The sequence below is a fragment of the Melampsora larici-populina genome, assembly GCF_000204055.1.
Source record: "Melampsora larici-populina 98AG31 unplaced genomic scaffold MELLAscaffold_11, whole genome shotgun sequence".
Taxonomy (NCBI): Eukaryota; Fungi; Basidiomycota; class Pucciniomycetes; order Pucciniales; family Melampsoraceae; genus Melampsora; species Melampsora laricis-populina.
The window spans coordinates 1,098,568-1,126,092 of record NW_006768775.1 but is presented as its reverse complement, the minus strand read 5'-3'; the positions used below and the strand labels follow the sequence as shown (position 1 = coordinate 1,126,092).

At 39.9% G+C, this 27,525-nt stretch overlaps 5 protein-coding genes across 5 annotated transcripts; 1 reads left to right on the top strand and 4 right to left on the bottom strand.

Annotated features, from left to right (window-relative positions):
* Nucleotides 1-1,444: 1,444 nt before the first annotated feature.
* On the bottom strand, nt 1,445-3,913 carry MELLADRAFT_104922 (uncharacterized protein; the record flags this gene model as incomplete). Its single annotated transcript, XM_007408038.1, has 4 exons — nt 1,445-1,780; nt 2,314-2,481; nt 2,550-2,885; nt 3,695-3,913. The coding sequence occupies 4 exons, from the start codon at nt 3,911-3,913 to the stop codon at nt 1,445-1,447; spliced, it is 1,059 nt and encodes a 352-aa protein (XP_007408100.1).
* Nucleotides 3,914-10,438: 6,525 nt separating this feature from the next.
* MELLADRAFT_42837 (uncharacterized protein) lies at nt 10,439-13,147 on the bottom strand (the record flags this gene model as incomplete). The annotated part of the gene is made up of 9 exons (XM_007408037.1): nt 10,439-10,939; nt 11,012-11,135; nt 11,200-11,371; nt 11,451-12,330; nt 12,441-12,489; nt 12,588-12,642; nt 12,762-12,777; nt 12,852-12,870; nt 12,955-13,147. 9 exons carry the CDS (start codon nt 12,966-12,968, stop codon nt 10,922-10,924), a joined length of 1,347 nt encoding a protein of 448 aa, XP_007408099.1.
* A 570-nt stretch (nt 13,148-13,717) lies between these two features.
* MELLADRAFT_115976 (uncharacterized protein) lies at nt 13,718-15,895 on the bottom strand (the record flags this gene model as incomplete). The annotated part of the gene is made up of 11 exons (XM_007408036.1): nt 13,718-13,789; nt 13,887-13,919; nt 14,010-14,070; nt 14,149-14,193; nt 14,276-14,355; nt 14,457-14,568; nt 14,646-14,698; nt 14,788-14,899; nt 14,990-15,113; nt 15,233-15,300; nt 15,398-15,895. The coding sequence occupies 11 exons, from the start codon at nt 15,820-15,822 to the stop codon at nt 13,718-13,720; spliced, it is 1,185 nt and encodes a 394-aa protein (XP_007408098.1).
* Nucleotides 15,896-18,979: 3,084 nt separating this feature from the next.
* MELLADRAFT_104919 (uncharacterized protein) lies at nt 18,980-21,331 on the top strand (the record flags this gene model as incomplete). The annotated part of the gene is made up of 5 exons (XM_007408166.1): nt 18,980-19,637; nt 19,702-19,785; nt 19,844-20,512; nt 20,583-20,982; nt 21,247-21,331. 5 exons carry the CDS (start codon nt 18,980-18,982, stop codon nt 21,329-21,331), a joined length of 1,896 nt encoding a protein of 631 aa, XP_007408228.1.
* Nucleotides 21,332-22,681: 1,350 nt separating this feature from the next.
* On the bottom strand, nt 22,682-23,083 carry MELLADRAFT_34950 (uncharacterized protein; the record flags this gene model as incomplete). The annotated part of the gene is made up of 2 exons (XM_007408035.1): nt 22,682-22,877; nt 22,956-23,083. Coding segments are annotated over 2 exons (324 nt in total), but the record flags the coding sequence as incomplete, so codon positions are not given.
* Nucleotides 23,084-27,525: the final 4,442 nt, after the last annotated feature.

Below are 27,525 nucleotides of genomic sequence, written 5' to 3'. Positions count from 1 at the left end.
CTTTGCCTCTTCGGCTGACCACTTTCGTCCAAATACACGGGCGTCCGGGCATAACCAATACATAATCGACTTAAGAATTGGGTCCTCAATTCGAATGAACGGCAATGCGTGTGCTACTTGCCACACAGAAAGGCATTGATTCAAAGTTTGATTTGAAAACTTAGGTGGCGAGAGGACAAAGGAAGCAAGAGACGTTTGTTGTTCTTCCTGAAGACGTTCGATACGCAGTTCGTCGACAGTTGGAGGAAGCTTGGCACCGGCCGCTATTGCCAGGCCACGACAAGGACAGCCAGCTCCAGACTTGCCAGCTGCAGGGTTTCCATCTCGGTGGACTTTGAGGTTTGATCGAGAGCTCGCACTGACTCTGACATCCTTGTTACAGTAGAGACAAGTGTAAGATAATCCGGGTTGGTCCTTTGGCTACAATAATGTTTAATGTCAGCTAACATGTTACATGATTATGATTATGACAGATTAATCAAAAAATCAAGTGACAGAAAGAGGCTGATAGAGAGAGATCAATGAATGAAGAAAAATGATACATACATCTTTAGGGAGATGCCAAGGTTTACCATAGTGATCAAAAGGACTGGTGTATTCATCTTCGGCATTTGGATCCTGATTTCGTTTGCGTTTATTGATGCGCAAGTTCTCCTCGTCTGAATCTTGTTGCAAGTCTACAGCAGGAGGACCGGCTTCGATCAATACCTGAATACAATGACCAGAAAATCAATTGATCAGTAAAAAGATTCTTCAATCAAATATTGAACAAAAGCGTCACTTACAGCTTGGCTCTTCTTCTTGCCCTTTGAAGCAATGATCCTTGAAGTAGAAGACGATCCTTTGCCGCCATCTGATACAGAGCGGGAGCGATCTCGACTGAAGCAACGTTGGGCCGTTGCGCTGCACTGCGCGCAACGGGTCGTTGCTGAGCAGCGCAACGGTCAAAATTTGGCCCCATATAGGACAACGCAATGGGCAACTATGGAACGTGTTGTGTTGCGTTGCTAACAACGGACGTTGCTTGCGTTGCAACTAGTCGCAACGGGCAACGAGCAGTCAAGATATGATATGACGAGTGGGGATTATTTATTCATTACACAGTTGTAAATAGAGCCACTTTACTGTATTCAATTATTTGTATCTTTTTGCCTACCCCCAAATGCATCAATTGCCTCGTTTACCTCCTTGTATTTGTGACCTAGGCGTACCCCTTGACGTGCCCAAAGACGAGAACCAACGTTTTGCTCAATCGTACGTGGGACCAAACGAACTCGATCTGATGAACAAATGTCTGCTGCGGCAGAGAATGTCCGCTCGACTATGGCCGAACTGGCAGAGAGGCTTAGATAGTCTTTTGCCAGAGATGCCAGCACTGGAAAAACAACACAATTGACCTACCAAGATTTTCACAAAAGATTAACGATGATAATGCAAAAGCGATTCATGATTCAAGCCAGAAAGTAATACGCACACTCCACCATGGTAATATGGCGTTGCATTCCCTAGCATCATCCTTAGCCGACATCGGATGTGTTCCCTTTAGGTAAGCAGCCATTTCATCTACCTGTGCCTGAGGCTCTTGAGCTTTGAAAAGCTGAAACACATTGACGTCAGAGCTCGTCTTCGCTGAGGTAGTTGAATTCGAGTCAGAGGTTGATGCTGGTACGTCAGTCTGTGGTGAGCCAATCGTTTTCTGACGCTGTGCGAACTTCTCCTGCAAGAGTGTACCAGCGCGGATCGTATGGGGGTGCTGAGGTCCAAATGCCTGCTCGTAGAACTGAAGGCGAAAGAAAGGGTTTAAAAGACTTGCCATGACCGTTGTGTCGCAAGCCAAAGCTTCTTGAAGATATTGTTCCACTCGCTCTTGCATTGACATGATCATGGGTAGCAGTGCATCGCCAACTTGAAGATCTTTTACCCGATTCGCAAGATGCAGCTTGAGTGCACAGAATTCGGGAATCACCATCGAGCCTGTAGGTCCATTTCCTTCCATTCTTTTAGTCAACAGTAGAAAAGGCTATTCAAAATTGAGTTAGCAAATCACTCCAGGAGGTGCACATCACGTATCACATGAGCAGGACTTACAGACAGCTCGTTTGTTAATTCCTCGAGTGAATCCCAGTCGTCGGGAGTGAAGAAGATTTCATGGAAGTATCCGCGCGGCTTTTGAGACAACCTGATACGACGTGACTTTGCTCTGACACGCTCAAGGTCGTCCGCAAGCAACTTGCTAACAACCTAATAAATGGGACATTACAAATTGGTCTAATTAGATGTATCAGTAAGGATAAAGTCAAAATCGCTACCCACCTTACGTGCCTGTACCAATTGGTTAAGAGAATCGAATTCCGCGTTCCAACGGGTCGCATTGTAACCTGGTGTCAAGGGTAAAAGTTTGAGATTCATGCTTTTTGCAACACGTGTGAAATATCTGCGCCAAGGAGCTGATCTAGCAACCCGGCGCGAGATAAAGTTAGCCTGATAAACCCAATATAAAACGCAGTTAGCATTTATTGATCATCCGGACATGATACAGCAGTGATTACCTGGGCCATTAACGCATTGAGACGGAGAGCATGTTTCCTTGATGTGTTGTTTTTGAAATCGTTTGTGGTTGAGGTTTCAGGTGCGATGTCATTCACATCTTCCCGATCGCACCGGTCCTCTTCAGCTTCGTCATAGTCCGGAGGAGCACAGGCGGTCTCTTCGCATTCGGAATCGTGATCAGTGTCTTCTTCATCAGGTAAAGGCATTTCTTCAGCTTCAGTTTGATCTTCGTCGTCTTCAATAACAATCGCACTTGGGTGTGATTCTTCTTCGTCTTCCTCTGCAATGACCGGCAGTCGCTCAGGGATGGGGAAAACTCCCAAGATCGATTCGCGCTGTTGATGTCGAGAAGGTACAGTTCGGCCAAGTTCCACCAAGCCACCCTTGACTGTTGATGAAAGCTTGTGAAGGAAACATCAAGCATGTTCAGTCGCTGGGTTCCACGTGTAAGACGTCGGATTCGATCCAGTGTTGGTATTCGCATCTTCGAGAAACTTCAGATGCATCTCCTGTGCCATGGTCATATTATTGGAACCCGAATCGGTTACCTGGCTAAGCATGTGTTACATAAAGATACATAATAAGTAACATTGAAGAAATATGATTGAAATCGAATTAACTTATCTTGAGATGAAGCTGATGCTTCTTCATAAAATGGACTAATGGCTGTGCCAGCCATTTGCCATTGTGGTACCATGCGACTAGCTTCAGAGTAAGATGACGGACTTGATAGGTCCACTTGTCATCAATGAACGTGACCGCCGCGCCTAAGAAAGCGTGGATATTGTTTGCCGTCGTCCAACCATCGTGAATGAGGGTGAACCTACCAGTGTTGCCCTTGCAGAGTGGGACCATTTCGATTTCAAAGTTAGTTTGAAATCGTAAGTTCCAAAAAGTAATCACCACTCACATTGATTTCTTTCAAGACAGTGTCTTGAAAGGACACATACATGCCACCGGCTTCTCTGGCCACCCATGTTTGGCCAAAGATCTTAACGTTTTGGCGAGCGTAGCGAAAGGCAACACGGAGGAAATGGTCCTCAATTCGATTCCAAGGAAGGGCTTACGCTAAGATCCACACCGTAAGAATCTGGTTGAGGACTTCGATTTTGAAAGGTGGTGTTTTGGAATCAAAGAACTCAACCATCTGTCGCTGGTTGGTTTCTTTCTTCTTCGTCATGATATCGATAGCACTTGCTGGAAGATTGGCTCCTGAATCAATTGCAGCTTGACGACCAGCGCATGGTTTTTGAACTCGGCCGACGGCGTAACCGTCACGGTGCTGCTTGAGATTCGAATTAGAGTCATAATGAATACAAGGTTTTTTGGGACACCAGAGACACGGATACACAAGCGGTTTCATGTTCGGATCCTGTCAAATGAAAAGAAATATCAGTTCATGGACTGATATTAGATAAACAATGTGAATTTAATATGAGAAACATCAATATCATCATCTTACATCATCTGGTCCCCACTCGGGTTCTCCAAAATAATCCTGTACAGGATCATATTGAGCGGGATTGTCATCGTCTTCACCTTCCAATACCTTAGCACGCTTGGCTTTCTGGCGCTGGGTCAGGTGATCATCAGAGTCCTGATTCATTTCGGTCTCCAAAGGTACATTGTCATCGATAGGCTGTGATTGATCATGATAGGCAGGATGAGAAAGAAAAAACAAAATATGTGAGTAAATCGACGTGAAGAAAGAATCAAGATTACTTACGTTGTTGTTTGATTTGCTGACCCTGGACCGTTTCTTCGATTTATTAGTGCTAGTTTTAGTAGGAGCAGCTTTGGTCCTACACGATGAGGTCCAAATCGATCCAGACTGGGTCCTCTTGTTTTTGGAATTCGTTGGAAGGGAAATAGCGGTCCGGCCATCAGTTGATGGCTGTACCATTCCTGGAAGGCTTTTACGAGGAGTCGGAGGGCGTGATGAACGTCGAAGTGGAGTGATTTGACCACTGGCCTGAGAAGGAGGTGGATTGGTGGCATCTTCGCCGGGACTGCTAGCCATGATGAGGGTAATCGATACTGGGGATTGAAGAAATCCGGAAAATCAAAACCAAAAACTAGGAATCGATGTTAATGGGACGAAGGGGTTGCTATCGAATCGCAAAGAGTATGCCTTCAACATCTTGATCGATGGGAAGGGGTTGGGGTTGTCCATCCCCTTACTGCTGAATAAGGCAAGTTGGGGTCGGCTGACGTTGATGGAGGTTGTATGGGGAATCCTGGCTTACGAAGCTGGATTCCGCGAGGGCTGATGACCAGGAATCCTGTGGCCCCGCTGCTGACCCGTTGCATTGCCGGAAGACCCGTTGCAAAAGCAACACAACCCCCCTGGACTCGGACCCATGTCGGGCAGCGCAGTGTGTAACTGTAAAACACGTTACACTGTGTTGCGTTGCCCGTAAACCCGCTGCGGTGCGTTGCCACTGCGTTGCTCCTTTTTGGCAACACAGTGGCCCAATGTTGACTGAAGGTATTGGTGCTAGTAGCCTAGAAATTGAATCAAAAGATGAACAAAAAATAGATAGTGATGTTACTATCAGAAGACTGGATTCATGAAGAAAAAGAAAGGACTTGCAGATGTCGAAGGACGTGAGATGGTCTTTGAACGTCCACGGGGTGGATCACGAGAGACTTCATTGCCAGGTAATGAGGCAGATCGCTCTTGGCGTCGGTGGACATGGGCATCTCTGACATCCCTGACTGAGAACAAGTCACCCATACCACGTCGGGAGTCGGAAGAGGGGGTAATCATTCCGGGGACTCGTCTAGCCGGGGTCACCATGCGAGAAGATCGACGAGGGGGGGCAGTAGAACCTACATCGCTTTCGTATCCGGAAGCTAAGAAAGAATCTATGGTGGGCTGTTTATTTAACATGATTGGAAATCTGATCGAAGGAGATTCAAGTGTTAAGACAATTGGGGATTGATGAAATTATTGGTGTAAATAGGAAACTGGGAGGAACGATTGATGATGTTGTTAATTGGATGTAGTAGGTGAATTCAAGGGTCAGTATTTGGAAGACAATGGTTAACAACTATAACAAATGATAGTCGATAGGGATCAGAGACTGGGGAGGAATGCCTACCTTTATACCTTGAATCATGTTCAATTTCAGCAAGACCCCCACTGATCTTCAAAACATCTTGAGACTTGAGGACTGAAAAGAAAAATCTGTAGAAGGAGAAAGGTGTAGAGAGAGAAAGGCGTAGATCAGGTTGTTCAATACCAATCAAATAAGATCAAAACAAGAAGGTGTCAAGGGTTGAAGAGAGAAAGGTGATGGTTGTTTCGATCCAATCTGAATTTTGAATGGTGGTAACGTGGCATCCTGATAAGTGGAGACAGCTTTGTGGTGACGTTTTGATCCAATGCCATAAATCCATTGAGTTTAGATCGAGAAGTGCATCAAACTTATCCAAGTCCCTCTCGGCCCTTTGCTTAGATAAGTTTGGAAGTGTCTTGGGAATGTTGATTGAGAATATTGAAGAACCATGGAAGATGTATATTTGTATACTGAAAGCGCTAAAAGCGCTGCGCAGCGAAATGACGTCCGACCCGGGTCAGTCTGCGCAAAGCGCTGCTTGATATAAATTGGTGGATGATTGACTACGAAAGGCGCAACGCACATGGTGCCCGCTGGCCTGGCAGCGAGGCGCCAGCGCCGTGCGCAGCACTTCCCGCTGCTGCCCGCTTACGCCGGCGCTGCGAGCCAGGCTTGATAACTGATCACTGTTAACAATCTTGAACGTTTGAGTGCTTTTCTCTGTGCTATTGTGCCTAACATCGAATAAAACACCAGTATTGATCTATTACTATGAATTCTCTTAACCAATGAGTGACATAAATAGCTGGTGACAAAAAATCTCAATACAATCTGACTATGACAAAATAAATCCCAGTTGGATATGGTATAATGTATTACATACAATTACACAAAAGCTTGACCAATGGTGGGATACAAAGTTAAAACTGGGATTTTTTTCCCAGTTTTAACTTTGTATCCCATAAATGTTGCCAACAAAACACAAGCTAGTCAGTGGCAAATTGGGGCCAAGCTTCTTGAAACCTACCATATATGATATGTTTGGATCTGAATTGGTTCATGAACCAAAGGATGACAATCATCAATTTTGAAATATAGAAAGTAAATGATGTGTTTAGATTTGGCACAGATGTTGTGAGTGTTATATAGCTTGACAACAAGCAAACTGCAACATGAAATTGCTTTACAGACTTGTTTGGCCACCAAACTGTGAGCTAAGGCCTTGCACACTGCACCAGAAAATTGTGTTACAGACCTGTTTGGCCACAGAACTGTGGACTAAGGCCTTACAATTTGTCCATAAGAGCTTGCATGATTGATACCCACAGCATTTGTTGCTATCTTTTTCACCACCTCATTTACCATGATTCCAAGATTGGACTGTGTTGAACGAATTGGGATATTCAGCCCTGTGAAGCTTTGAAGAGGATGGACATTGACAGTCATCTTGTTCCATTGGTACCCAAAAATTGAAGAATGTGAATCAAAATGCCTCAAGATTGATTATCTATCAGACCCCTAGGAGAGTGTGATCAGTCCCACATAGATCAATGAGGGAACATACCATTCTGTAGTCAATTTTGCCTAACCTCACAATTTGAGAAATTTTCCTTGAATGCAAGCAAGTCAAGACTCTGGTTCTGTCAAAGAAGATATGCCCTGTGCAGGATTTTTAATTACATACACTTTGAACTATATACTATGTGTAATCACAGTGATATCTCTATGTGATTCCAAGGTCTATGAAGAGCTATGAATACTTCTAGGACCTCAGAGGAAAGATCTGTGAATCACACTTTTCCAGAGCATCCAGATATGCTGGGGCATCCAGAAGTGTGCCACCTAATATCCCTTGTATTGGTGAATGTCACATCTATGGTATCTTGTGTCAAGACAGTGGTAGTCCCAGGTATTTTCAAAAAGTCTTGGCCTACCCACAAATCTTGACACATGCTTGGACTGTACAGCCCTGATTTGCCCCATTGTCAAAAATGGTTTTGCAGCTTGGTGTGCAAGAGATTCTTCAAATTTATTTTCCATGTGAGAATGTCAATTTCAATTTAATACAACATATAGTTCTTCAATAGTAAAGAACAAAAAGTATACCCAACCAAGATGAAACTTGAAATTCAAACAACGAAATCCAAGGCTCTCCAACAATTTTTCAGGATCTATGGCTTTCCCAAAACTTCATGAACAAAATTGAGGCTACCAATGTCATAGTGAATGCCAGCACCTAAAAAGGGAAAACAAGGTGCAAGACAAGATTCTATAAAGAGTGAGGGACATGAAAGGGATACATTGCAGATGTCACATCATGTAACAGTCAAGAACTGGAATCAGATGCTGTACAGTGAGAATAGAGTTTTTTGATCCACAAACTTTATCCACAACATTCATCTACTTTCACTCATACTTCCAAAACACCACCTCTCTACTTCTCAAGAAACATAACCTTATAATGTTATGACCATGCAGCAGTAGTGCAAGCTGGGTGATATGGGGAAGATTCAGTTGAGTAGAACCCAAAACCCCAATGGCGGGTGCTCGTCTCCCCAAAGAGACCCTGCCCTCATGCTCAGCCATAATCAACAGCCAAGGCAGAGTTTAGGGTGTTTCACCTTACCATGAGGCCTGAATTGACAGAGCCTCACTAAAGAGAATGGATCACCCAAGACAGCATATATTGCAAGGTTTCAAAAGATATATAAAAAGCCTTCTTTGGTCAGAATAATTATTTGTTCTGCTCTCCAAGATTTTGTTACTCATTTTCAATCTGGATTCCTCACAAATCCTTCATTCAACCTCTAAAAAGAATAGTAGTTTCCTTCACAAGAGGCGACTTTCCCACGGTATGAAAAGCTTTTCAAACATGCTACACCATGGGGCAACTTTGAACTGGGACCACGTGAGATGTAAGTTGGGTATGACCATGCCAAGTCGTTGTGTAGAACAGTTGGCAGCAGTGTGACCGCGGCTACGTGGCCCTCACCCAGGCTTGTCACCCGTTCTACACATGAGCTCGCTGTGAGCAGCAAGATCACGTTACGCTCATGTGATGTACCAGCCTATTAGCGGGTGAGACAATGTGTGTGAGCAGGACCTGTCAGCCAGCTGCTCAGCACCTGAATCAGCTTGGATGACTCAAATTCTTGAGAACCCAGCAATATTTGTACTTTACAATTTTTTTGGTTTTTTTTATTTTTTTTGGGGGACAGTGGCGTCACTGGTTTTTAAGTACTTCTCCAAATTCCATTGACCACCGTTGTCCGTCTAAGTTGTTCCGCACACAACCCCCTCAAACGTCACCACTTCAATCAATCACAGGAAATCTCACTCTCGCATCTTGAATAGCAAGGTTCATCAACTGCATCACATCAATGTAATAGATTGCAAGAACAAACTGGATAACATCATGGTAAGTTTATCTGTCCTTCACATCAATCTTTTCTGTTTGATTTTCTTTTGATGCTATCATATTTATTGATGCCCTTTAGTCTCCTTCAACAATATCAATTCACTTATATCATTGTGAGTTTCCCTCTTTTTCTCTTCTCCAAAGACTCATTTTGATTTAATCATGCTCGGTCCTTCCTATTTTGTTCTTTGTGCTCATTACATTGTATTTTGATGATCTATGGATTGACAGCTTTGAAACTATCCTGTGTTCAATTACTCTGTACTCCACCTTTAGAAGAAGATGCAACAGTTCAAAAAAAAATATCAGGTTTGTTTGTTCTGCTTTATCTCAATCCATTGAATCATCTCTTAAAAAATCAAAATGAAAATCATGAAGAATAGATTGAGCAGAATGGAAGTATGAATTTCAAAAGAACTTATAAAACAATCAAACTTCATCATGCTACTTCAAAGCCAATTTGTCTGAAGTTCAATAAACAATCACTCAATTCAAAACCAAATGAACTAATCAGCCTTGACCAATCTTTTTCATTTCTATCAGATCAGGAGAATCAGTAAGATCAGCTATAGTAAAACAAATAAAATCATTCAACAAAACAGATACACCCAAGACAAGCTCCTTTCTTTCAAAGTAAGTAACAATCTACAAAAACTTAATAGATCAAGTGAGATGTTCTTGTTCTCAAACATCTTAACTTCATGATTCAAGTTTACTGATTTCTTCTAACTACTTTTTATCTGAATCTTCCTTTTTATCCGACTCTCCCTTGTCCACAGATTGTTCAATCACTGGCTTGATCACCTGTATGTATTAGGTAAGTAATACATACATCTATTTGGCTTTGTGTCTCACATTCAGTCATATCTACATCATCATTTCCTTTGATACAAAGATCCCCATCACCTTCAGGTCTACTTTATTTTATTTGAGTCTTTCTGTCTCTATTTTTTGGCTATACTCTTCCAATCTTATCTTTTGTATTAGCTTGATATATGTATGTAGTATTGAAGAGCATTTGCCAATGCAAATAGTAGATGAATTCTGTTATGCACAATTCTGTCAGCAAAAAAACAGCCCATCCCAATTTAAGTGGGCTGGCTATTAAGAGCAAATAAGGTGAATGAGCACTGAGGGCAATCACTCAACCTGTCATTGGTGATCAAGCCTGCACTGTTGTCATTTCAGATAACTCACCTATGTGTGAGTTATTCCACCTCGTCATGATGTGAGATGCTCACCTTGTTATGATAGGGGTTAGATTGGGTGATGCTCACACTGGCTAGCACGTGTAACTCACATTGGGTATGACAATGTAGACAGCATGCAGGGTCAAAATTCACGTGAGCATCACATGCCACCTGCCCCGTGGTGTATACTTTGATCTTCACAAGACATCAAGAAAAGTAGTACCAATCATCTAATTATTGAATTAACAAGATCTATTCTGAGTGGGCATGAAAGAAGCCTTAAACGAGCAACCGCACAATCTTATTCTCATCATCAAGAAAAACTCAATCATCACATCTCAAATCACCTCAAGTCCTGTAAAAGGAATCGAAGCAAAATGGAAGATAAGATCAAATCAATCCAGACTTTGAACGCAAACAAAAAAGATAAAATAACCAATTTGAGATTTTTGAAGGTAGTGCGGACAATATAAAAAAGCTGAACTAAGACTTGAAAGCACAAAACAAAACAAACAAAAAAGAAACAAAATTGGCCGTTTCAAATTAAAAAAAAAAGAAAATCACAAAGACAAATAGCTTCATTGTACTTTCTTTTCTCTCTTCTTTTTTTCAGTCTCACATCAATAAGATCAATGAAGGTTCAAATTGATTAGACAAAGCAGTGAATCAAAAAAACTGAAAAAATCATCCTTTCAAATCATCTACTCTTCCGGAGGTGCCTATATCATACATGACAAAAGAAAGTCAATCACATGGGTTGAAGAGAAGAGGGTGAATGAAAAATGGCTTACCTCATCTTCGTAAGCCTCCTCTTCGACTTCATCTTCGTCGATGTGAGCCTCTTGGTATTGCTGATATTCAGCGACCAAATCTTGCATGTTCGACTCAGCTTCAGTGAACTCCATCTCGTCCATTCTATTGAGACCAAAGGATGTAAGTATCCAACCAATGGCATGATGGAAATAAATAATAAACACACCCTTCACCAGTGTACCAATGAAGGAAAGCCTTTCGCCTGAACATGGCTGTGAATTGATCGGCGATTCGCTTGAAGAGATCTTGAATGGCAGTCGAGTTACCAATGAAGGTCACAGACATCTTCAAACCTCGAGGAGCAATGTCACAGTGTGCAGTTTGAACGTTGTTAGGAACTGACAAAAAAAGACGCGATTGAGGAGGCAGAGATCAGCGTGATTTCAAGCAGCGGATAAAGAAGCCAAAATGACATACTCCATTCAACAAAGTAGTTTGAGTTCTTGCTTTGGACTGAAAGCATGTTTTCTTCCACTTCTTTCATCGAAACCTTTCCACGGAAGTAAGCAGCTACTGTGAGGTATCGACCGTGTCGAGGATCAGAGGCAGCCATCATGTTCTTGGCATCAAACATTTGTGAAGTCAATTCCGGAACGGTGACGGCGCGGTATTGTTGACTTCCACGAGCAGTGAGTGGAGCAAATCCGACCATGAAGAAATGTAAACGCGGGAAGGGAACCATGTTGACAGCCAATTTACGTAGATCGGAGTTAAGTTGACCAGGGAATCGAAGACAGGTGGTGATACCACTCATGACAATGGAAACCAAATGGTTAAGATCACCATAAGTAGGAGTTTGTAGTTTGAGGGTACGGAAGCAGATATCGTATAAAGCCTCGTTATCGATACAAAACGTTTCATCAGAGTTCTCAACCAATTGATGAACTGAGAGGGTAGCGTTATAAGGTTCCACAACGGTGTCAGACACCTTTGGAGATGGTACGACCGAGAAGGTAGCCATCATTCGATCAGGAAACTCTTCTCGAATCTTTGAAATCAAGAGAGTACCCATTCCAGCACCGGTACCACCACCAAGGGAGTGAGTGATTTGGAAACCTTGAAGGCAATCACAACCTTCGGCTTCTTTACGAACAACATCCAAAACTGAGTCGACTAATTCAGCTCCTTCCGTGTAATGACCTTTGGCCCAGTTGTTACCAGCACCAGATTGACCAAAGACAAAGTTGTCGGGTCGGAACAAAGAACCAAAAGGACCCGATCGAACGGAATCCATTGTCCCCGGTTCAAGATCGATCAAAACGGCACGTGGCACATACTTGTTACCAGCGACCTCATTCTAAAGATATGAGCAAAGTCAACAAGTTGAAAGATCAGTCGATCGATCGAGAAAAGAGAGAGAGAGACATCTTGATCGGTGACCAGAAGACAGAGAAAAGCGTGACTAACGTAATAAACGCTGATTCGCTCGAGTTGTAGATCACTGGTACCCTTGTACCTAAGAATAGTCATCAAGAATGACCTATCAGTCATCTCTTTCTCACAAGAGACATGATACCCATGATCGAAAGTTCAAGTTTTGAAGTTGAAACTTACTGCCCATCAGTAGCAATTCCGTGTTCATCAGACACCACCTCCCAGAATTTAGCACCTAATAAATTGATAAAACGAATTCAAAGTGTTGAGATTAGTTTGATTGAATGAAATTAAGATATTTTTGATTGATCGATCAATGATCGGAAATGAAAGAAGTGGAATGAAGACACTTACCGATTTGGTTACCACACTAAGCTCAGATTGAATAGGATTTAAAGATGAGTAAAGTTTACGAGTCAAGAAGTGAAGAAAGAGATGATTTACCTGACCAGTTTGAAGATGACTAGAGAAAGATCAAAGGGAAGGAAATCAATCAAAAAAAGGTGGTAAAGAAGAAAGAATCAAAGATAAAATGATGATCACATACACAATTTCCCTCATGTTTGATTTAGTGTTTTGTAAGAAAGGAAAGAAATCTAATGTAGTTTAAAGAGGATTAGAAATGTCTAAATAGGTAAACGCGTGATTTAAGGAATTAAAGGAGAATGACGAATGATGAGTGACGATGAAGCTGACGATGAAGGATGAGTCTGTCTGATGTGGAATGAACTCAATCAAAGGGTAAAGCTTAACTAATCTAAGGGTAAAGTAAAGAGAGTCTAAACTCGATCAGATTACAATTCACTTAAACCAAGAGTCTTTATCACTTAAATTTCACTTTCAATACAACAAACTCAATCATCAATAATCAATCACTTGACATTTTTGACTTTTGATCTTAAAAACTTGTTAAATTTCAAGTCAATTTAGACAAACCCTTTGAATTTAACGTTTACCACAAACCCCACTGACCTCCCAAATTCGATCAGTGGCCCGTGCACTCAACTAGAAAAATCAAAACCCTAATACATAGCATACCACTCCAGTTCGATTCGATCAATCTACACACACACACACACACACACAAATTGTATTTATCACATTGTAATACGCTACATTTCTGATGTGAATCCAATTTGTATATAAACAACAATAACTGAAATCACACATTCCAACAAGTTCACTTTGATAAATAGAGAACCAACCAAAAGAAAAATCTACAACTTTTAATCCAGGTGCTTCCAAGTCTAACACTATGATAGAACCCACTGCTTCATCTTATCATTTTATCAAAAAGAAACTCTTCTACATTATTCCTCTTCCTCCTCTTCCTCTTCTTCTTGTGCTCCTTCTTGATCATCTAAATCTTCTGGCATTAACATCTAAACCAATTCCACATTTCCAAAACCCAAACCAAAGACCCATCCCATCAATTTATATCTATAAGACAAACACAGATAGGATCAAAAAACAACATACCTCATTCAAACACATAATCAAAGGTGAAAGCGTCTGAGAGAGAAACACAAATCAATTTACTTTTAACACTGAATTTGTTGATCATCTGGTAAGTCATTGAAAATGTAAAAGAAAATACTCAACTTTAACTGATTTTTGAATTTCTTCTACAAATCGATCTGAAAGTACCAACTCATCTGAAAAACTACAGAAAAAAAACATCACCATACCCTTCAGAAATCAATTGATTTAAGTATATCTTGAGAAAGTTTATTCGACTTACTATCTTACAGCAGCAATAGTTTTCAACTTGAGTAGATCAATTTCCCTATATATATATAGATGAGAATCAAAAAACTTTATTAACTTTTTGTAATAGAAAGATTTGATGATTCGGTTTAGGTACTTACGGATGAGATTGGTTTACGTTGTCCATTTTAGGAGAATTTTTCAGTTCATCATCATGACCAAAAATACTTGATCTTTTAGACTGAAAAAAGTAAATCCATCATCAGTTTTTCCGAAAATTTCAAGAAAAAGATAGATTAGAGGCCAGGGAAGTGAATAGGTTTAAGAATCTGTATAATTTACTTTTCCTTTGACAGTTTCATGAGACCCAAACATTTTAATAAATTCTGGATGATTAATGACTTTTCTTAATGGTTTGGAATTACTTAGAATCGATTGTCTGATCGTCGTAAGTCTAAGGACCCAAAAAATTGAATAAATCCAATCAATTCGAAACAGAGTAAACCAAAGAAATGAAGTTTTCTGACTTACTGAGATTTATCAGGATTCCAAATCCCTCCTGCAATTAATGATCCATCACCAGGCTATACAGTCATTCGAAAAAGAAATGAAAAAACTAAGTTTCCAAAAAAAACTAGTGTCACGAGTTTTTCTTTTCGCAAAGAGAACAAACTTTAATATGTATATAATAACTAGCCCAAGGTCCTTTTTTACCAGTTCTTGAAAACCCAACTGAAAAATTAGTTTTATAAGGAGTTTTATCATTCGAAAACCGTACATCACGACTATAAACAACATCAACAAAACCCCCCCGGAAGATTAGAGTTTGTATGGACAGAACTTGAAGGGGAAATAAGCGGAAAGGCTTAACTAACTGAAGTCTATGAACTAAATCTTTGTAAGGTAACACTGGTAATGTCCAATCACATTCAATTAATTTTGGTACTAGATATGTAACAAATTCGTTCCAATTCTTTAGTGCTAATCGATAAATTTGATCTTTTCAATTGTGTTGGAAAAAAATGGGTGGGTGATTGAAAATAAGATTGGATTAGTGACTTGGTTTCAGAATTTGGGTTTCTTTTTTTGGGGGTGGATGGGTTGGAGTTTGGACTTACCATTGATTGATAACCATTCTCGATCATTGTTTTCTGGTACAGATAATTCACTTAAAAAATTCATTGTGCTGTAACATTTTCGAAACATAAATCATCATCAGTTTTGAAATTTTACTTGTAGTGTTTTTGGGAAGGTCTTATGATTGGAGTTTTTCTAAAACTTACGATTGTCCAATCATACCAAGTGGAATGTTTTTAGATGATTGATCAGGTTTGATTAACTTGATTGAACTAATCAAACTTGAATCTTTATCATCAAGTTTTTGTTTCTTATTCGAAACAGATTTTGTTTTATTTGTTTTTGTTCTTTTGTTAGACTTAGTTTCTTCTTCAAATTCACTTTCGTCATCGTCTTCTTCTGCTTCTGTTTCTTTATCTAAATCATCACTATCAACTTCATTAAAATCATCATCCTGATCATCTTCCAATCCTGATTCTGATCCTGATCCTGATCCGGATGGTGGTGGTGAAACGTCTTTGATTTTTCGTTTGGTAGATCCTTTCGTTTCCTTTGGTGTAGCCTTAGGTTTCGTTTCCTTCGGTGTAGGTTTGGTTTCTTTCTTTACAGGTGCTGTCTTTTTCCTTGGCATTTTATGATTACTTTCTTGGAATTTGATGCTTAGAGTTTTTTGCTGGGTTGAAATATCGCGTGGTGGTATTATCAATCCAAAACGCGTGTCTGCTTTGATAGAATCCGAGGCTGTGGTTCTGGATGAGGAACGAAATTATCTGGGGTGTATGCATGCGGGTCGGGTCGGAGCTTGTATGTACTCCACTGTTCTTAGACAAACCATGCTCATCTTTCATATTTGAGTTTGGATACATTTTGAGATTTCTTCTTGATCTGTTCAAGAAATCAAGTCTTCCATTCAATCAATAATAGACTCAGCTGATTAAACTGACTTTACAAAACTCAGACCCTCATATTTTAAGTTAAGAGGGAGTGTTGATGAATACCTGGTAGGATTATAAGCAGCACAAAGGACCCTTTTGGTCAAAAGTATATCCAAGATTTAATTTGAAGGCTTTGGCAAATTCATGACCAAAATTTTCTGGCTCAGGTTATGGAATTTTGGGGATAAGCATACTTAAGTTCCTCTAATACTGAAGCTCCCCTGTAGAGAGACTTGATGTTGTTTGGATGCTAGATATTGAGATTCCAAGTTCACCACTTGGAGTCTAAAGGTACAGCTGATTTGAGAATGCCTCAGGTACCACTTGTTATGTTTAAACCCCTGCACCAGGGACTTTGCTAAGAAGAATGAGATCTTTTTTGAAATGTACATCATGGTGTAAAACCTGGTTTTGTCTTCTACCAAGTTGTGTTTCTCTGCTGAATTTGAGAATAGAGAGAACACAGAGAATACAGAACCTTTAAAAACACTTTCTGGTTGGTCTTGACCATTTCAGCAACAACTGTTTTCAAGAGAAGTGGTCACTCATTCTTGAATTGGCTGTAAGGGAAATTTTATGTGGTGTATTTTTTGTAATATGTGGAATGATAAAAATTAATTGTGTGCCAACGTAATCAGATAAAACTTTTGTTGGAATTAGATCTTACTAGTGATCCCAATGTTCAGCTAGCAAGATCATGTAGTATGCCACTCTTTTCCCATTTTAAAATTGTGGTGATTGATTGTTGCTTACTCCCCTTGCGTATACTACTGGTACCTACTATAGATGTATGCAAAACTATATCTGGATTGATTCAGATATACATATTTCCTTACAACTGTTTCATGATGACCTTCATTTTTTGTGTGGTAATCACTGTCTCTCTCAATCTTAGTGACATTACTAGTCAGCTTACTGTGAGTAGAAACACTCTATTGATTTGTTCCATTTTTGAGCTCCTATCAGAGGCCAGGATGAAACTTCTTACATTGAGGATGAATGATGGGCTTTAAATCATTGGAAATATATTTGAAGTTTCATTATTTGATGAATATGATACACATATAGAATGTACCATCTGGGAAGACAAAGAAAACTCACAGGATTTGAATGTATGTATGTTTAAAAACTGAAGATAATTATAGCCCTTGATCAAAACATACACATTCAAGTACCAGAGACTATGCAGCCACATCCATGTATACCAGGTAACATATCTCCACGCAGTATTTGAGGTAGTCGCTGTAAAAGATGTAGATCTACATTGTATCTAACCAAAACATTCCTTGCATGATTAAAACCTAGCTTCAATGTGTGATAAACTACATGCAGACCAGTCTATTCTCCACCAGACCAAAATCCTGATCTCTCCAATAATACCAACAACAATCTTTTTGTACTTGGATATTTACTCAAGTGAGTGCTTGAGTACTCAAATACTTAGGTTAAGTACTTAAGTACCTAAGTCAAGTACTCAACGACTTAATACCAGGCCCTTTTACGTAACTGGAACCAAATATTGAGGTTTTGACAATATTCTTTCAAAGATATTAACCGATGGGCTTGACTTTCCATGTACCAACATCTTTGAAACAAAAATCTGGTCTCTTTTCTGGGTTTCCTTAACCTTTGGTCACTTGTTTTTTGAAGCTGGTAATAATGTAATTAATTTGCTTTCTTATCTTATAACTTTATAACGGGTTTGATCAAGTTGAGAGGAACTCATTAGTGGATGAGGAGCTGTACCTCTCCTCGTTGTCGAACCTTTGACCGAGTTATTAAGCTGATCATCAGGTTTTGAGCTGCTTCGGCTGGTCCGGTATATTCATTCGGAAGCTGCTGGCCGGAACGGAGGCGGCCGATAGTGTGATCGAGTCTCAAGAACGAAATTGAAGTCTATGAGACCGTAATTATATGGAATAAAGACAGATCTACAAAAAGTTCATCGCAGCGAAATGGCTTCCATGACATATATAAAAGCTCTTCAGTGGCTGAGGTTCTGTACCTCTCATCGTTGGCAAATTTTTACAAAGTACCTCAGTCTCGCACACAGGACAGTGAGGACGGCATTCACATTGTTTCAGATACATAGTAATCGGATGCGATCGGAGTCAAATCGACAGCAGGCATTCTGTGTCAGAAACGCAGCTCACCCGGTCTTTGACATCCGGAATGTCCATGGGACGAGAGGAAACGGGTTTGGTCTCGGTGAGACAGAGCAAGGTAGCTTGGCCAGTTTCAACTCGTTCCAGTCACCGCTCATAGAAATTCCGGGACTGAGACCGTTCTCTCAGTGATCCCGCATTGTCTCATCTGGTAACGTCCCCAGCACCATCCGAGGCCGAGGAAGGTTAGGGTGGTGCAGATCATCTGATTCTTGCAGTAATGTTCTATCAGTGGTATTCCTTGGCTGATATGATCATGAAAGATGTTACATGATATATGCCATGTACATAAAAAAGTTCAATGATATCATGAGTTTTGGGTATGAAGAGAAAGATTGCTGTCTGGGGTTGAATAATGAATTCATATGTCTATGACATTTGCTTCTTATCTGCTTCTTGAATGGCATTTTGGAAACAAGCAAGTTGAGGACGAGTTTCCTTTGAAAGCCACTGCATGAATGTATCATCTTTTAAGTTTGGGGATTGAAATTTTCAACTATGGACATCTCCATCTGATCTGTATATACTCTTGATGTGCATCTAGAAAGAAGCATCAGATCTTTTGGCGGTAATTTATCAGTAAGAGTTGGTGTTATCAGATTCACAAGGCCACTCTTCCTGAGAATCCCTTTTTCCATTATCAACGTCATTTATATTCATTTCTCTATACTATTTCACTTGAACAAATATGAGACAAAAGATTTTAGTTATTTTGATTGCTTTGAGTGTGTTTTACACCTCTAATGCCATCCCAACGCATGCTAGTTCTCTGATAGAGCCACTGCTTATAGCAGAAGGTGACGATTCATCGTTTGTGGCGATAGATTCTGGTATCTTGGGATTTCCCACTCATAGTATTGATGCCAACTCTATTGACATCAAATCTAGAGGAGGAGCCCCTAAGTTTGGACTTATGGGATCAAGAATTCAACTATCAAGTCAGGAAAAATTTATAAATTTCTTATCTGATAATTTTTATGATTTCCGATATTATCCTTCAATCGAGACATTGAACATGCATAAAAGGATTGCTACTCGAATCATACAAGAAAAGAACAAAAATCTTCAGTCTTTAGCTCAGTCAATTCTGAATTTTGGAGATTTATTTGAACGACGAAGTTTGGATTGGGAAACCAACACAAAGAAGAAGTTTGTGATTCCATGTATAAATGAAGCACTTGAAGTTTTAGAAGAATCTTCTTTGAAGCCAAGAGAGCGATTGTGGATTGTTGGAATCCTGTTACGCATCAAGACCTTTTTCTCAAAGGAGTCTCGATTCTACTTGAAAGATTTTCGTGATGGCTATCATGTCAGTCGCGGAGAAGCTGAGATTTCCCTTCTTACAGGTGAGTGGAGAGAAAATGACCTCGTGGAGGTTTGAATCGCTAACCTTTTTTATGATTTGGTCAGGGCAAGAAAAAGCAATAGACGCTGAACTCGCACATATGTTTGACTCCCGCAATGGCCATCAAGACATGAATATATCGAATCAAGGTGAATACCCTACTTATCTGGGTGTTGCTGTATTGCTGATGAGGATTGAACGAAACAGTCCTGAGAGAACCATTGGAAAGGATCAAAATCATCAATCAATTTAAGATGGACATTCTTGAAAGCAATCCCAGCTTCACTCCAACAAAATTGATAAAAGAAATCCATGATGATTTACTGCGACTTTCAGTACCATTGAAATTCAGTGATTCAAAAAACCTGCTTGAAAATATAAAACTCTTGATACTTGATGATCACTCTACTCAGTTTGAAAAAGAATTTGCAGATCATATCTTCTGTGATCATATCTGGGTCTTTCATGCACAAGAACAACAATTATGGAAGGCTACAAAACTTTCTGAAAATCCCTTGTTTTGGAAGAAAGAAATGTTCACTAGAGCCGTCTGGAAGTTGAGAAGTATTTCTAGGCTATCAGAAACACCATCGATCTTGAAGCCCTTTGAGAACTTTAAAACCTTAAAAGTAGATGATTTCCAAAACGCGTTATCAGAGCTGAATCGCGCTTCCGGGTATGCTGGTGTCAGAATTCTGTACGCTTTGTCAACTGCTGCATGGCTAAGGCAAGACCTTTATGAAATATTCAAAGAATTTGTCTTGAGGTTATCACCAGTCCCACTGAATTTGGCCAAGATATTGAAAACTGTTTATCCTGATCTTAACCCAGAAGTGTACTCAAAGACAAACTTCTTTGATCTGATATTCCACTTGGGTAAGTAAGCAAAATATAATTTCATGATAATTGTAAATTTGTCTGACTATCTGAATTTACCTACATCCAGGAAACAGTATTATTGCATCATCAAGAAGGGTAATACTTGAAAATATGCTACTAGAGAAAAATATTGTTCAGCCAGAACTACTTGAGAAATACCAGGATATCAAGTGGACAACACCGCCATCTGATCATTCTCAATTCAATAACCTACTCAGCACATTGATGGTAGTCTTCCAAGAGAAGAGGTTGACCAAAAGGCCTGATGATAAGCTTTTATTGTTTGAATACATGATTGGAGTGAAATCTTATGCATCAAATGGTTCTGAACATATGAAAAATTTACTTCAAAATGAAATTAAAGATAGAACAGTTGAATGTGAATTTTTCAAACAAGCAGAAAAATCAACCTTGATAAGTGGTATCTCACCTGGATGTGTTCAGAAGCATATCTTTTGGGCACAAGGGTGAGTATGATGAATTCAGATCTCTGAACATTGCTTCTGATGACATATTCTGATCACAAGTTGTTCTTTTTCCTGGATCTCAACATCCTCACCCATTCTAAAGCCAACTAATGGATTCAGTAGTATCCAAATCACTGCACTGGATTGAGGGTCACAAATACTATTCCTTTTGACCAGGAATCAGTCATACCCAGAAATAGACCTCGAGTAATCTTTCTATATACAAATTTCTACTGTTTTTCACTTTTTGATTGGCCCTCTCAGTCTTGGTCATTTGTTCATTCCTCATTTTGATCAGTCTATTTCATCAATGAAATGTATTATACAATGTAATCATTCTAGAGAATGATATTTATCTTAGTTTTCATATTCCAATGCAAGTTTATCCCAATCCCCTCTCACAATGATCAACATATTCACCCACAGAGAGTACAGACTCAGTACATACCTGGAGCAAAGTACTTTTCCTAAAAAAAATTCAAATCCTGGAAAGAGATCACACATATAACATTGAGGCCCTTCCTGGTATGTATCCAACAAATCCTGGTCTGAAGATCAGTGGAGCTTAATCTGACCATGGAATTTACTCTGTACCAACACAATCATCATCAAAATTATATCAACCACAAAACGATTGGAAAGGAGGAATCACTTGCCAACTGTTTCAAAGGTTTCAGTGATAAAGCTTGAAGTTCAGAACTAGTTGCACCAGATGATGATAAATAGACAAACCACCAGTACGTGTGTTCCAACTTCCGAGTTGACAGCTCGAAGGCAAGCCCTACTGATCTGCTGTTCATGAGATGCCTTCGCTGCACTTATCCCAAAGTTGATCACAAAATCTACCTTCTTTGTTTGAAGTTTGTGTTCATTTGTAACATTCTCACTTGCAACAAATCGCTGGAGATGAAAAGCTGAAATAAAAAACTTGGAAGAAATTATTTTTGCCTTAATTTCTTATGATCAACCCCCCCAAAAAACAATACAACAAAAATCATAAACGATCAAAATACAAAAAAAAGATCAAGTTCAAATCAAAAGAAAACCCACAAAGGTAAAAGTTATATTCAAGTACTAGACTGATTTACTAAAAAGGATATCAAAAAGATAAAATTCAAGTTCAGAACTAAGCTGAATAGGTTTTGCCAGGAGAGCCATGATTATAGAAAGTCACAAAATAAAAATATAAAATGTAAACATCACAAAACAAAAACGAAATTGTAGGCTCTCAAATCAACTAACGAAAAGAAAAAAAAACATTGTGAAGGCCTGCTACGCGAGTACTGATTGAGAACGAAAACCCCCAAAAGAAATAAATTGAAACAAAAAGCTAATATTTCAAGAGTAAGAGTAAAGACCCAAGCCCACCCAAAAAGAGATGAATGAAAAAAAAGAAAAGAGAGATCAGAGTTTCAAAACTCTTTTCTCATCTTGAAGAATGCTCAAACTTGATTTTAGCGAATAAAAAAGAAATAAAATAACGACAGGATAGAAGAGAGAGAGAGAGAGTTAAGGAGAGGCAAAATAAATGAAACATGGGAATATTCGATCATCAAGTCAAGATATGAAGAGAAATGATGAAAGATTGAAGATTGGAAGACGTTCGATCGATCGTTTTTATCATGGTATCAAACTTGGAACTTTCAAGCCCAAGTCCACTATCATCAAAAGGGGAATCGACAATCGATCAGTGATGAATTTATTTAGAAAGAGTGGAGGAGTAAAAGATGCTAACGGTCATGCCATGAAGTCTACCTTCATCGCGGCTTCCAATTTGATCAAAGGCCGCTGGTGCAAAGTCAAGATCATGTACAGCACAAGCTTCACATCGATCTGTCACTGTCACTGTGACCGTCTTTCCTTTGTAGGTGGCATGGATCTTGCGTCCGCAAATTCTAAAAAGAAGTTGGCCGATCAGTGACCGACGAAACATTGCAAGATAATTTGAAAACCTATACGAAAAAGTCACTTACTCATTCAGATTAGGATTTCCACCAGGTGCTGGGAAGGTATCAAATAATAATTTTGAAACGGCACAAATATAATCCTGGTCATTATTGGTGACTCCACAGGCACCGAGACCAGTACCGTAATCTGTAAAAAGGAGTCAAAATGAGCGTCAAGGCACGAACAATTGGAGTCAGAAAGATTACTAACATGTTGCGTCACCCGATTTGGAATCAGCAGGGGCAGTGTAAGATCCAGAATCTGTGCAATTTGTCAAGTCCGATCGGTGTCATTAGAACAAGATTTACAGAGAGAAGAAGTGATTACAAAAGGCTTACCTCCATCGTCTTTTGAGCCCTGATCTTTATCCTTCGACTCATCGGCCTTGGACTGAGCCGCGGCGGCATCCTTCTTTGCTTGTTCATCGGCTTTCTTCTTGGCTTCCGCCTGGGCATCACTCTGCTTTGCTTGTTCCTCATCAGCTTTCTTCTTAGCTTCAGCTTCAGCTTCATCTGCGTGTTTCTTTGCTTGTTCTTCTTCAGCTTTCTGTTTAGCATCAGCTTCGTCGGACTGCTTCTGAGCGTATTCCTCATCGGCTTTCTTTTTCGCGTCGGCTTCTTTCTTGGCTTCTTGCTCATCTGATTTCTTTTGAGCTGCTTCCTCATCCGATTTCTGTTGAGCTGCTTCATCATCTGATTTCTTCTGAGCTGCGTAATTAGCCTTCTTTTGAGCTGCGTAGTCATCTGATTGGTCTTGGGCTTGTTGGGCGTCCTGAGACGCCTTTGCAGCAGCGGCATCCTTAGCCTTCTTGGAAGCGGCGTCCTGATCGGCTTTCTGACTAGCGGCCGTTGTCGTGCCTTTCACCACGGAGTCATCCTTGCCGTTCGATTGGTGGCTCTTCGAAGGTGATAGAGGTGAGGCAAAAGAATTGATGGGAACTTCGGTCCAATCATCAATCGAATCAGAAGAAGTTTGACCATTATTATCTTCACCAGGGTTAGCGTCAGATAAGTTTGTTGAGCCGACATCCGCATAATTATCATCCTCCTCATCTTCACACTCTTCTAGGAAATCGTCCTCAGAAAGTGGCACTTCTTCTAATTGAACTGTAGTAGGCAGAGTAGTGATTGAAGCCGAAATTTGAGCCTCAGCCATACGTTCTAATTCTTCCCATGTCGATGCTTGAGTTAGATCGTATTTCTCATCGGCTTGAATGGGTGTATAGGTAGTAGGAGCTGAAGAGTACAAGGGAACATTCGACTGCTCGGATGATGAAGTGAGATTTTGAGGTGATTGAAGAGATGCGGGTCCGGATGACATGTCCGTGGTAGCGTCATCGGTATTGGTGAGGTTCTTGGGTTGGGTGAACCTTCGATGATGACGATAAGACGAATGCGACGAGGAATGTTGGAATACAGGACTTGGTAGACTCAAAATGATCGGACAAAGGGTGATCAGTACCAGAGAGGTAAGTTGAAGCGAAGGACTTTGATTGAAATGCATCTCCGAATAGATACAAAGGAGTGTGAAGTGGTTGAGGTTTTGAAAGTGTTGTTTGAAGTAAAACGAAAGAGATGATTCTAGATTCTTTGTCAAAGGGAAGGTAAGAAAGTGTTTTTTGATGTTAGAAGCCAATCAATAGCAAACGAGGCGCATACACAAGGTAAAAATAAGAAAAGTCGAGGAAGGAATCAAAGTTGGATGGAATCAGAATTTCAGGAATCTAAGATACGTTAAAGGATTCTCAGGGATCAAGGTTTTTATAAATCTCAAACACTTTAGACTCCAGAAAAAATAATGATGAGGCGATGAACTTCAAGTGGGTGAAACAGATCGGTAAGCTTTATACGAAAAAAAATGTCTCCAACAAGATATGAGAAAAGATTGAAATTTGATAAAGTTAAATCCTGTAACGGAATCTCTAACGGAATCAAAGAAAGAAGAGTATACAATTGAATTTGTAGAAAAGAAAGGAAGACGAGGAGATGTCAAGAAAGAAAATGAGACAAGTTGGCGATGTATTTGAATTCGAAAATTTCCAACAATCTGACCAAACAAAGCCTTTATATAAAGAGCTCTCAACAAGATGGAAATCAAGGTTGTCAAGATCGGTTTAGGGCTACACGGAACCATGAAACGAGCCTTAAATGTCCACAATAGCACAGCAAGCGAGTTGAGTTAAATTGGAAAGAAAAAGAATTGACAAGCGTTACATTTGATATGGTAAACGTGTCGCAACTTCCACATGACCCAAACAACGAGTCATACCAGACCAAACAAACTGTTTTGTACAGGGAAAGAGATGCCCAGCAAGAATGAGTTAGAAAAAGCGATACATACCAGGCCTTACTGGATCAATGCAAGGTCGAATTTGAATGTCGGTCCAAAGAGGTCGATGCAGGGGCGCAGTCAAGGGATTTAAATCGGATAATGTTGTACTGTGATGATGGATGGTAAAATTCAAAGTAAGATGAGTATCAGATAGTACGATTTAAACGAAACAAAGCTTGATAATGATTGTGATGATTGCAGGCGATTAATTGATGAAATCCTTGTAAAACGATGAGATATTATGTATATCGGAAATTGGAAATAATGTTGTGTTGTCTGATGTGAAGGTAGATACTTCAACTTGATCCAAAAGGTAATCAATCTGGATTTGTACAACCAAGAGAAGCTTGAAAAGGGAATTGGTGAGATTGTTGATGTGTATAAGTTTTGATCGTTATTTAATTAGTTTTGAGTTACTTCGATCAAGTCCGAGTAAGGATTCGAGAAAGGACGTTTGAAGACGAGAGAGGTAGGAGAGAAAAAAAGTTGAAGATGATTGAGGTAATATTGCTTACCGGTTAAGTTGATACTACCAAAACCGACTGGGATTTTTAAAAAAGGCAATTCACCGACGAAGGTAAAGAGGAAAGATCGGGGTATGATGATATATCTTCAAGATCTCAAGTTGACTTTCTGGTAAACGGAAAACCCCCAACAGTAGATTAATTAAAATGAACGTGGGGAGGTGAAATAGAGAGTGTTTTTATACTTTTAAGAGATTCGGTACAGAAGAAGCTTTAAGAGAACTTTCTTGAAGGGCTTTGACGATGAAGTAAAAGAAGACAAACAAATCAATATATGGAATCAATTAAGATCCATCAGAAAAAGCAAACAAACAGATGACGAACTAATTGTAAAAGACTTACAATACTGAGAATATCTGATATATTGTGGCTTGAATGTTTGTTCAACTCGATATAAGTCGAAGAGTTGAGGGAAGGATCCGGATGATTGGGTATATCAGAAATATAAGCAAAATCGATGCTAAGGGTGAAGATGTAATCAAAATGTACTGAACATTGATGAACGATGGTTGATGGTCGATAGGGAAATGGGGAGATCCAAGATATCATCATAATCCGTTTTGGGCATTTCTTGACCACCGCTGACTCGGTAACAATCATCACGATCATGTGGAATTCTTCAATCTCACGTCGTTGTACGATTTCCAATGCAACTCACACAAGTCATGACTCATCTTTGGTGAGTATCGCTCTCTTAACTTGGAACTTGGAATCATGATCAAAGTATGAATTCTTGAGATTTCCATTACGACCAAGACGGAAATTCCCCTTGAGATTATGATATCATGAAGACGAAGTTCCTTTCTGGGGAAGAGTTCGTAACTATATCTTAAGAACAATGTTGACTGAATTTATTCAGTAGGAAGAAGAGCGGGTATGTGGGATCTGGTGGATATGTTTCGGGGCTCGGCGATCAACCGCAGTTAAAAGGAGGTATGTAGATATTCGGAAGCTCTTTACCGTTCTCATTCAACTCTCATCTTTTTGGAAGGGGAAATCGATTACATACCTGCAGGCAACTCATCACTACATGGCGGTAGATTGGCATCGGAATTCGACTTATTCCAACTGTGTATCTCTTACCAAAACAAGAAAATGAAAAATATTCAGTAAGTTGACCACCCCTCTTGAGAGGGCAATTGCATGCTTGTGAAAGTAAACGCGCCTATTGAAATCAACACATACGTAACAAATCGATATCAACCTTCATTTTTGCAGGGCATGGAAAACGAATTCGTTCTACTATGTATTTTCTCAAATCGACAATTTGGTGCAAGGGTTCTTGAAATGAAAATCATTGAGAGATACTTGAAAGCAAAACAATGGCGATCTTGATTTTCATATCCCAGAGTAAACTTCGTTTGGATAACTTTGCAAAGAACAGAAGGCTTTGCTTTTCATCTATGAGACCTATCAGGACCTACCCCTTGCCCAGGGGCGCCATGAGGTGTTCTTTGCTGAAGGCTGAAGCGGAGATATGTATGCATGTACAACCCGGCCTTGGATCAACAAGAGTGGTCGGTGACACAAGGTTGCGATGACTCATGAGATGCTTCTGAAACCAAAGTCTCGATTTTCAATATGTGATCACATATCTCCACTACATCTCAAAGTTTTGAAACAAAGGCAATGTGAAGAGACGAAGTCTTGAAGGGGAAGCAAGTTTGTATTGCTACACACAGTTACCCTGCTGCGGCTCCTTTTGGAACAAAGGTCTTGTTACTGCGTATTATATGCTTTG